This window comes from Branchiostoma lanceolatum, chromosome 17 (assembly GCF_035083965.1).
Source record: "Branchiostoma lanceolatum isolate klBraLanc5 chromosome 17, klBraLanc5.hap2, whole genome shotgun sequence".
NCBI lineage: Eukaryota > Metazoa > Chordata > Leptocardii > Amphioxiformes > Branchiostomatidae > Branchiostoma > Branchiostoma lanceolatum.
This window is the reverse complement of record NC_089738.1, coordinates 7,097,044-7,108,265: the sequence shown is the minus strand read 5'-3', so window position 1 is coordinate 7,108,265 and position 11,222 is coordinate 7,097,044. Positions and strand designations below refer to the sequence as shown.

General features: G+C 40.7%; 1 protein-coding gene across 2 annotated transcripts; it reads right to left on the bottom strand.

The window, feature by feature from the left end:
• Window positions 1–265: 265 nt before the first annotated feature.
• LOC136423431 (leucine-rich repeat-containing protein 63-like) lies at window positions 266–11,150 on the bottom strand. Of its 2 annotated transcripts, XM_066411571.1 has the most exons (14): window positions 11,075–11,150; window positions 10,752–10,840; window positions 9,441–10,047; window positions 8,705–8,828; window positions 7,351–8,103; window positions 6,058–6,149; window positions 5,154–5,242; window positions 4,598–4,681; window positions 3,947–4,028; window positions 3,727–3,796; window positions 3,421–3,504; window positions 2,512–2,659; window positions 1,703–1,797; window positions 266–1,274 (listed from the first exon to the last, which is right to left on the bottom strand). In XM_066411571.1, exons 2-14 carry the CDS (start codon window positions 10,806–10,808, stop codon window positions 1,085–1,087), a joined length of 2,475 nt encoding a protein of 824 aa, XP_066267668.1. In that variant the 5' UTR covers window positions 10,809–10,840; window positions 11,075–11,150; the 3' UTR covers window positions 266–1,084. The 2 variants fall into 2 exon arrangements, with proteins under 2 accessions (XP_066267668.1, XP_066267669.1); XM_066411572.1 differs by lacking the exon at window positions 7,351–8,103.
• Window positions 11,151–11,222: the final 72 nt, after the last annotated feature.

Below are 11,222 nucleotides of genomic sequence, written 5' to 3'. Positions count from 1 at the left end.
ACCATGTTGTTATGATGTTGGAACATGTAGGAACAAATGATCAACCTATTTTCCAACAGTTTCGAAAATAATACAAATAACATGTGCAATGTTAGAAATTTGTCTAACATGTTGGAACACAGCAGAAACTATTTAGAACATCACATGAATGTTGGAAATTGTTCTAAACAGTCACTTATCTCCCTTAGATTGTTACAAAGGTTTTACAAATGTTAGAACAAAAGACAACAAACACCCTCTCGGTAATGTGGAATCGACTCTATGTGGATTTGAATATGATATGTAACATCAACTTTTTCATTAAAAATATTTTGAGGTAACAATAAAAAAGTCTCTGACTATGAATCAAATATTTACATACGCTGCTTCATTATAATCTAGAATTTCAGCCTTTTAGAGCTTTCCAACATTTTATCAAACAGGACAAAATTTTGAGGTACAAAACTACAAAGGACATTGCTCACACAAATGGTTCCATAGAAAAATACAGTAGTATCGAATAGTCAATCATGACAATACTACAACTATAAAATTATATGATATGTACATTTCTGCAGACATATATTCTTTTCTAAGTCCAAAATATTTCTAAATGTCCATGGGACCAATAGACCGATCCCATAGCCCCGCCCATCTCCATCAAAACCTAGAAATGCAAATATTTGATGGACATGCAGCAACTCTCATCGGTCGAACCGCTAATTGTGATGGACAGTCAGGATTGGGCTATTGATAGATAACCCAACTTTGATATGTACGTTATGGCATTCACAATAAACTATAAGTCAAGCAGTAACTGTTAAATATACATTTTGTTAATTGAAACATAACCAGTAGGTTGCCTCAAAAACTGATCTGTTGGCTTGAATATTTTTGCTGCTTAGAATCTAGAAATATGATATGTTTAACAAGTGGTAGAAGACTTTTTTAGTGATATGTTCTTTAACCTCTTTGGTATAAAATAGACCTGTGGTATAAAATAGTGGTCACAGGTTTAGTCAATAGGGAGAAGATTTGATGTATCTTGTATGGCAAAGGGTCTATATATCAGAAAGATGGCATAAATCTTTGATATCATAAGCGATCAGTCATCTTCATACAGTAGTTTGGAGATGGATGCTGTACTTGTCATGAAGATGTTGTGACAATGGGGAGAGCAGGCCACGAATAAGAAGGGGAGTTTCCTGATGCCGAAGATCTTGGAGCAGGGCCTGATGAGGCGGATGCCTGGACCGTACAGGGGACCGTGACAACAGTCGCAAACTCCGTCGGTACTGTGGAGGGAAAACGTTAAGCATTAAGGTACAAAATAGCAGGTTTTGAGCAGTTCCTATACATTCTACCAGGCTCCAGAAAAGGCTATGAAGAGTAGAAATTGGCTAAATAGACAGATAACATGCCACTTCAACTTGTTTTAAGAGTGGAATCAAGGGCAACACTGCCTTTTCCATACATTTGCTATGTTTGTAAAGAAATGATATAGGAACATATGAGGCAAGCCCTAGTGAGTATTACAGCCTATAACAAAATTGTGTGTCGGCTACTTGTATACATATAGTATAGATATTATGTTCAAAGTAGTCATAAAATTTTTTTACCATCTAAGTATAAAACATTGACATGAACTTGATTCAAATGCAACAGCCCCCCAACTTGACCTTTACTTTTGACCTTCACCTATGACCTTTTGACAGAAACTCACCTGTCCAGGATGCTTTGGGCCGTAACAGGAAGGTTGCGATAACTGCGGTACAGGTCATCCTTCATAAGCACCACCGAGCACATGTCAATCAAACGCTGTCAACGAATCAGAACACCTGTTAGTTATGTCATGATGACCAGATGACGATGATGTCTGAATGACCAGAAACAAAGCATCTGATAGGTCAAAATTATTTTGTTTTTTACAACAGCCTATAATTTTGCAAGGTAAGTGTGGTAGCTACTATTTGTCTTCTCCCAGGTGACAGTAACAGACTTTTCCTCAATACATATGTACTCATCGGAAAAGACTCTGCTGTCCTCACAAAGTCTGACTGGCAAGAAGTGGGAGATGAATTTCAAATATTGTCTCAAGTGAGGGAAATAGACCCGAAAAAATCTAAATATAAAACCACAGGGACAGGTAAGAGATTTTTCTGCAACCCCTTATATATTAGAGATACTCAATATCTTACCCAACCCTTTTGACTAAAGACTGCGACTGCGACGACTTGACACATCGCTCAAAGAATTTCACTGATAACAAATTTCATTTTGTACTTAATCATTTTTACATTTTGCGTGCTTTGCTGTCTTTTGAATCATGCTTTTACATCTTGCACCATATCCCAATTACGAAATCAAATGTCACACAAATCCGATTTTGATAGCTGTACCGGTCACTCAGCAATCGCTTAATTTCTAGTGGAAAAGGGGCCTAAACAGCAAACACTACACACTCAGTGACTGTAGCAAGAGCACAGGCAATTACAGACCTCACCTAAACTATAAGATAAATGCAGTTTATACCTGAGGCATTTTCTCAGCATTCTCCTTCCACAGCAGGGGGTGCATGAAGTTGTTCTTGACCTTGAGATGTTTGAGACGGCGTAGTTTCAGGGAACCACATGGCATGGCCGCCAACTGGTTTCCCTCCAAGTTCAGGTCATACAATTTCCTGCAACAAAAATTTAAATTTAATATTAACTGTTACAACTAAGTGTTCTTCCCAGTTGTTTTTGTTTGCTAAAAGTATTTTTGTTTTGTACTGCGAAAAAATTTACTCTGCAGAAAATGTTATTGTTTTCAGTTTTCCTCTACCAAAAATACAAAACATCAGACCAGTGTTGGTCTTCTTCTTCTTGGGCATTGTAAGCAACAACCTCTGTAAAACCTTTACATTTGTATCCATCCAGCACCGCTAAGTTCTGTAATGCCCCTGTCACACAGACAAGCTTTGGCCGGGTTTGCTGTTTGCCAGAAGGTTGCCGAATTTCAAAATCGCCCGAGAGTTGAGCTCAATTTTTTTCACCTCAGAATCTACTGCATCACATTGAACGGGGCTCATTGACCTGCGTATATCGATCAATCGGTAAAAACTGTGCAATGATTGAAAGAAAAAATTTTAGAGCAGATTCGTCAACCAGTCAACTTTCCTGCTGTGTGACAGACTTAAAGGAATGCAGTTTTTTTCTAGAAAAAAAATTGCATAGGGACGCGAGGGAGTGGAGGGAAAGCAGGGGGATGGTGTGGATTTTTCCCCGTCACAGTGTGGAGCTTTTACATGTATTAGAGGGGGGAAATTACTGTCAGACAGATCACAGTTGAAGATCGTGGGCACATGTGACCTTAGTAGTATCCCTGGTCAATCTGAACTTCATGTTTGTTAGAGAATCTGCACTCATCTTAAAACCTGCAATGGATGTAGTTCATACTTACTGCAGCCTCCTGACATCATTTGGCAGGAAGGAGATCCTGTTGTAGGACAGGTCCACATACTGGAGGTCAGTCAGGGTGTAGAAGCTGTGGAGAAAACCAAAAACACTGTTTAAAAGATTTCAATAGTCAAAATGCATAGGCCTGTGTAAGTGAGACGATTTGTAAATCAAGATATATATAGATTTAGGGAAGTTATTTTCTGTCTTCAAAGATGAAACTGTTACATCAATATTGATAGCGCATTATGGATTTCATTGTTTAAGAAAGTGAATATGTAATGATGAAAACACTGTCCACTGCAAATACCTTAGAGGGAGACTTGTCACCATGCAGTAAGACAGGACAAACGTTCGCAGCTTCCTCAACTTGTAGATACCTGGAAGGATCATATACAAGTAGGTCCTAGTTTTCAATCTTCTTGCAAAAAAAAGCTGAAGATATACTAAGAAACAAGTATTTGGTATTCTCAATATAACTTTAAGTGTAAGAAACAAACTTTAAGAAAAAATAATTTGTCAAACCTCACCTTGTGGGATCTCGTTGATGGGGTTGTTTCTCATCTTCAGTATCTCAAGATTTTTGAGAAGTAAAACTGCAGAAGGGAACGACTGGGGAAAAAAGGAACAAAGCACAACCATTTGAACAGATATCTTGATGGTTACTATATAAGGTTTCTCTGGTTTACAAAAGATGATAACTATTTGACACACATGTACCTTAAATTCTCCCTGCTGCCAAACCCTTTCCCCTGCCCCTTGAGAAGCTAACATGCCACAACAAAACACAGCGACCACCCCCTCCACAAGTACCCCAGGGGTTCATCTAAATCAGGAAAGAGGGGCGCTGCGCCCACTTGTTTCAGCCCAGCACCCCCTTGTTGAATTCAGATTTTAGCTTAATATCCAGCATACAGCCTTCACACAGCAATCCATTCTTCCGTAAGTACATAGAATTCGCTCCCTCACCTGTGTGTGCTCCCTTTCATTCAATTTTTCTAGAAAAACCCTGTACCCCAACCCCCCCCCCCCCCCCCACCGAGCCTGAGTCTTCAACTTAATGAAGTTGCGCACGAAAAAAGAAGAAGAACTCTGTAACCAACAGAAAATTCATGGCCAAGTAGCTAGACGGCTACTTCTGAATCAGTACATGCTAAAGGTTATGCTGTCTATATACTCACATGGAAGTCGTTGAAAGACAAGTTGAGGTAGACCAAGGTGTTGGTGATGGGTGCAATGTCTGGTAGCTGGTTGACAAAGTGGGCCTACATAGGTACAAAAACAAAAAACACATTATTACGGTAATTATCATTTGCCATGATGATATCGTATTTGCTGAAGGCCAGTCATAATAGTTTACTAATGCCGATACATCCAACAACTTTTGGGTAGTCATAAATTTTTTTTTTTAAATTGGCAGGAAAAGACTTATTTATCAATCTTCACAACTGTAAACTTGCCTCGACACCTACTCAATACTGACTATGTTATAACATTGAGTCAGACAAATGTTACAGCTGTAAAGTGCCCATCAGAATGAAGAAAGAAACTTGAGTAGATTCTTCTTTTTATGAATACCTTTCAGATCAATAGGAGAATGTATTCCAAAGACTACTCAGAAAATCATATGTTCATACAACCTAAAACACACTAGAACTAATTCTGATTTTGCACTGGGAAGTACTCTTACAAATTGAACAATATGTGTATCTAGAGTGAGGACTGTTAGAATCCTACCTTGATGCTGAGAACATGTCCTCCATTGACTATAGTATCCAACACTGCCAGCTCAGTCGGGGAGATGGTGTCATCCTCTCCTTGTGCTTCTGTACATGCAAACACAAGAGGGTAGTTTCACATCAGAACTAGAAACAGAAGGGACTTCTTGGTTCATTTGCATGTAATACTGTAAATCACTTTTGATATAGCGGCAGGAAAATATAGCGGTTGGGGGAAAATGGAGTAGGTCACGGCACTTGATTTTAACGGTGGGAACAATCATTACTGTCGCAAATATTAGTGATCAAATATTTGCGATAATGAAATTTTAGCCGTTGACTGACGGTTAAATTAGCTAAAATTAAGTTACAGTTAACAAATCAAGAATTACTAACAGTAGATACACTTTTTAGCATGGCTAAATCTTGCCTCTAGCAGCCCTACAATGGACAGGGAGAGATTGTTTTACACAGACATTTATGTTCAATCATTTCAAAATGGTGCCTATCATTCTCAGGTACTCATACATGTGACATGTGTATGTACAGGTAATGTGTATTATGTGTTGGTATTCCTTTGCACAGATGAGTCCTATTGGCTTGCAACTTTTACATATCTAATATAACAGAAACACAGGTGAGAACTTGTTTGATTGCTAAAAGAAAAAAAATTCTTTGTGATGCCAGTTCGATGAACATCAGACTTGGTGAGCTAATATTAGCAATAGTGCCACTGGGTCGTATTTAGACGTGACACTTTGCTTGAAATACTACTATGACAGGTTTTTCATGAAACAATAATAATCCTTCACACTTTGTCACAGATTACATTGTATTCAAGCTATTTGGACCACAGATTGTCAGAATTAGGCCATACAACAACACCAACAACAACAAAATGTACAACATGCTAAGATACATACCAAAAGGTGACCCACTCCTGCGACTCCCCATGAAGTACTTGTTAGTGACCGTGTTGAACAGAGCGTCTGCCTCTGGGTACTCAGACACCAACCTGGAGGAGAAAATTAAGAAAAACATTTTACATCGAAGGAAAAGTAAACTAAGAATTCTTACAAAATATGTGGAGTAGCTGCAATGACGTATCATGAATCGGTGATAATGATTTCTGAGTGGTGGCCAACTAAAAACATGGTGTAACGGGCCAAAATATACCCCTGGGCAGAATGTACCTGGGTATAATCTGGCCAGGGGTATATTCTGGGTCGTTACACCACAACTCCAACCAAAGTTTATAAAACTGTGCCATCCGAAGCCTTCAGTTCACTGAGAAACTCTGTATGCTTCATAGTTAAAATTCCATTGGTATTGGTACTACTTTGAAAGAAGTAAATTGGCAATGGATGAAAACTTCTTTTCAACAAAACAGATACCAAATACTAATAGTCAAACATACATGTCTTTTTAACTATTTCTATATAACTACCATCCAACAAGACAATACAGTGTATTTCTTTTATAATCTTACTACATTTTCCATGATATTATGATGGAGCCACTATTACATGAAAGGCGTTGTCCATAAAGCAATGGTACAGACTTACAGTCACAGTGTAGTATACTGTTTTGTGTTAATGTTATTGTCACGGCACAACAATTCTGCACTTGTGGATATTATGTTAAGCACACCATCAATTGTTAAATGTGACAAATTACAATAAGCTTTACAGTGATATTGTTTTAATTCAATTAGCAGGTATGTACAACAACTGCAGCAATTGTTAGTGTATGTACAACAATTGTTAGTGAATTCCAAACAATTTACAAATACTCCAGAGTTATGTTTCTGTAAAAGAAGATGGATTAGAATAGTAACTGTTATAACTTAATATACATAGGACATCGATGACCCTGTATTTCCACTGCAACCTGTGAAAAAAATCATTGCCCTGATGATTTAATTGAAAAAGGCTATTTGATACATATAGTAGAGGTAAAGAGGTAAGAGCTTTGCTTAATAATATGGCTTTAATCCAGCTGACGGTGCCATGACAAAAGAGTCTTTCCCCACCTAATTTTTTTAGTAGACATAAGATGTTATAACAAAGTTTGACTGATTAATTTCACACCGTGACTTGGAAAATGGGGGGGATAAGAAGTGATGGAAGAGGGACAAGAAGGAATCGATGGCTTGTGAGGCCTCCATTGGTTAAACGTTAGTCTCAGCACACCACTGGTCACACCCTGCAACTTACTGCTGCCTCACGGCTTCTAGGACCTCCTTCTCTCTTCTCGAGAGTCGTCCCGGCGTCTTAGGAGTACCCCTATTAGCCGTTCCTGTGGCCGTGCCTCTTTTGCTGGGCTCTTCCGATATCTTTGGAGGGATTTTTTCCTCCACCGTTTCTGTAGTGACCGTCTCTTCCTCAAAAGTGGTCGACATTGGCATGGACATCTCCGTTGGTGGAATACTCGCTCTCTCGCTTGCTATGGGAGGTAGCGTGGGATACCCCTCTAATGATAACCCTCTTGCGGGGTCCTTTCTTTCCGCTCTCTCGTGATTGGACGAGGATAACAAGCCGGGAGCTGTTGATGGCACGGCGACTAATTTGCTTGTATCAGGGGGTCTGACGGGGGCAGTGCTTGGCATCCTTGAGTACAGCGCCCTCTGTGCAACAAGCGCTGCAGTTGGTGGTGAGGTGAGATGTGGCATGGACGCCTGGATGTTGGTGAACGGCGTTAGATAGTCGGTAGGCTCCGCTGTAGGTGGCGCAGACAATGGTAGGTCCATACTGCCGGCGGATGTAGGAAGCGCCGTGCTCGGAGTGTCCGGGTGATACAACATGAGCTCCGCCGTTCCGGGAGGCTCGCTGGGAGTCGCGGAGTCGTGGAAGGGGGACGCAGATGGAGGCGGTAAGGCCGTGCTGGGGTATCTGGAGAGTTGCTTTGGTGCGGTGGAGGGTGTGGATGGGGGTGCTGCTGTGGGGGGCGCAGTGAGGAACACCCCACGACTGATGTTGTGGACAGGAAGTTTAGCGTGAGTGACATCATGGACATGAAATGACATCTAACACCCACCACAATTACAATACATGAACAAAACATATGCATTGTTAGCTGGAACAGTTTGTGAAGACAGCTCTCCCTTAGTCCCGATTCTGTGTTATCATCAGAATTCATAGGCATGACACTAGTACCTGTGTTCAAGTATAACATCAGTGTTTTCTAATGCAGTGGGGAGGGGGTCTCCTAGTTTAACTATGATAACAGTAACTATGACAACAGTATACCTCAGTGTCTTCTGATGGAGTGGGGGGGTCTCCTAGTTTTACTATGACAACAGTAACTATGACAGCAGTACCTCAGTGTCTTCTGATGGAGTGGGGGGGGGTCTCCTAGTTTTACTATGACAACAGTAACTATGACAACAGTACCTCTGTCTGTGTTTTCTGATGGCGTGGGAAGGGGGGGGGGGTCTCCTAGTTCAACTATGACTATAACTATGACAACATGTTACGGTACCTCATTTTTTTTCTGATTGGGTGGGAGGTAGGGTTCCTAGTGTTACCATGACAACAGTAGCTATGACAACAGTAGCTATGACAACAGTACCTGTGAGTTTTCTGGTGGAGCAGAGGTCCTGAGCTGACCCGTGTCTCTACCTCCTCTTCCTCATCTTCACTCTCCATGGTGGCTCTCAGCAGCTTCATGGAATCACCGATGATGGCAGCCATTTCTGTTTTTAATCACGGACACAATTTTGTATATTAATTTAATATATACTATTTGTGGAAGGATCTAAGGTCTAAGGTAAGGTAGCATTAGCAAGAATTTTAGCATCATTTTGCATTTTACTTTCAGCTATTTCCTTCAGTCACAAATGCCCTGTAAACTGGAAGTTGGACAAAAATAGATGTTGTTGGACTAGGTTTATTACATGTACTAGGTGCTTCTACTCACTCACTCACTCACTCACTCACTCACTCACTCACTCACTCACTCACTCACTCACTCACTCACTCACTCACTCACTTCTACTTCAGTCTAAATTGCCGGCAAAAGATTACAACAACAAAAATTGTTTTCCTGTCTCAGCCTAGCCTTCAAATAAATCGTGCTTGTAGCAGCCCTCCTACTGGTCATAGAGGCTCAATAAGTATAGCCTCCTTTGCAAACTCCTTCCGGCTGTTTTATTTTTCAAGCTGGCCAGCAATAAGAAAAAAATTGTAACAAAACAACAATAACTTGAAAAAGAAAACAGCCTGAAGGAGTCTGCAACGGAGGCTACAATAAGCCCACAACAGTGAGAGATTGAGTAACACAGGCTAATGCTTTCCCAGATCCTTACCAATCATGAGCTGTCTCTGTGGGATCCTGTGTTTGAACTCCGGCACCCCGACATCCTCTCCACGAACCTCTGTCGTCCTGACTTCCTCCTGTCTGGGTGAAAACTCCTCACTCAACATCTTTATCATTTTGTTATAGTTCTGTTTAGATAAGACTGCTCTCTGAAGCTCTCTCCTTGGCATCGTTGGCACTTGGGACATGTCGACATGGAAGTCATCTAAGGTGAAATCTGGCTCTTTCTTGTCCGAAAAGTTTTCCTCGCGGAATAGATCTGTCAGCGACACGGGAGGGGGTCTTTTTGGCTCCCTGTGCGGAAAGAAGTCCGGTCCGCGAGGCTTGTATGGTAGGAGGAGGTTTTGTTTGATGATGAAGCCGGCAGTGTCGCTGCGTTGCTTTTCGAGCTTCTGTGCGACCATGAACTTGCTGTCGATGGTGGGAACGGGGGACTGGAGGCCGTCACGCGGAGCCTCGAGCTGCGACAGATGCATCCCGGACGCGAGGCTGGGCACGACACTAGGCAGGCTGGGGACGGGGGACAGGCGCAGGGGGTGGGGAGGGGTGTGTACACGGTAGATGTCAGGGCTGGGGCTGGGGGATATCATCGGCACCTGAAACAGGAAAAATACAGTTTTTAATGTAAATTTTAGGTTAAAGCACTGAAATGTAAAATCATATTTCTTAGTATTCACTAGTTACTGAAGTGTACAAATAGGCTAATACATTTATTTAACCTTCTCCCTGTTGCCTAACTCTGAAACCACTAGGGAACTGGGTGCCAAACGGCTACTTCAGAGTGCTAAATGCTACGAATGGTTAGATTGTAGACGCTGTAGTACAAACCCCACACATGATGATAGATGCATGAAAATTTACTAGTATTTGTATTTGTTTACTTTTACAAGCAGTTGTGGATGACCTTATGAAAGTCACTGTGAGTTTGTCATGTCAATGAGGTGTTACTAAGTAATCCTGTTGTAAAGGAAATTTCCCAGATGAAAGAGTTCATGTTAACAGTCAAATGTCATTATCTACAACACAATGATGACAGCGAAAAGGCAATAACACTGATAACAATAAGCTTATTAAGACACCAGGAATTTGGGAAATCTAATAAGCTTTGCTTTGTATCCAATATCCTTGAAGTTGAGTGTAAATATTATCAGATTTTTCAGATCTTAAACGTCATTCCCATTTCAAAGTGATTGGTGACATGCTGTATTAAAATTCTGAAATAGTAACTTATAACTTTATATCTCTGAGCTACGGGAGAATCATATACTAGTGATTTCTGAATGATAATGTTAACACTTACCGATGGCTGCTGCCGCTCCTTTGGCGGGAGCGGCCTTCGTAGCAGAGTCCCCGGCATTGCTTATATCGTTTTTCTAGCTTGTATAGAATCTGAAAAAGGCAAACTTGTGTTATCAAATGTGGTCAACACGATCATAGCTTCGCTTGAGCCTTGACAACATAAAACACTGAATTCAATGACAAATTTAAAGTGATCGGTACATCGTATTCCACATCAACCTTCTTCTACGTCGTCTTTTGTATATCATGTATATCTTTTAAAAGTTTTTAGTCTGATAACGCTTAATTTGTGGCCAAAGATTAAGGAGAAACACAAGAACTTACCAAAATGTTCTTTCCAGGTCAGCCATTTTGTATTGTTTTGGCAACTAGAAATTACCCACAATGCTTCACGAGTTCCTGCCTCGTTATGGTAGTCAGCCAAGGCCCCTATCTACTTCTAGTATGGCAGCTAAATATAACAAGAAGATTA

Coding starts and splice junctions, on each gene's coding strand:
- LOC136423431 (XM_066411571.1), bottom strand. CDS start 10,808: ATGCCGGGGACTCTGCTACGAAGGCCGCTCCCGCCAAAGGAGCGGCAG. Junction 8,104..8,704: donor CTCCACCAGAAAACTCACAG/GTACTGTTGTCA, acceptor CCACAACATCAG/TCGTGGGGTGTTCCTCACTG. Junction 4,682..5,153: donor GACATGTTCTCAGCATCAAG/GTAGGATTCTAA, acceptor GTACCTATGTAG/GCCCACTTTGTCAACCAGCT.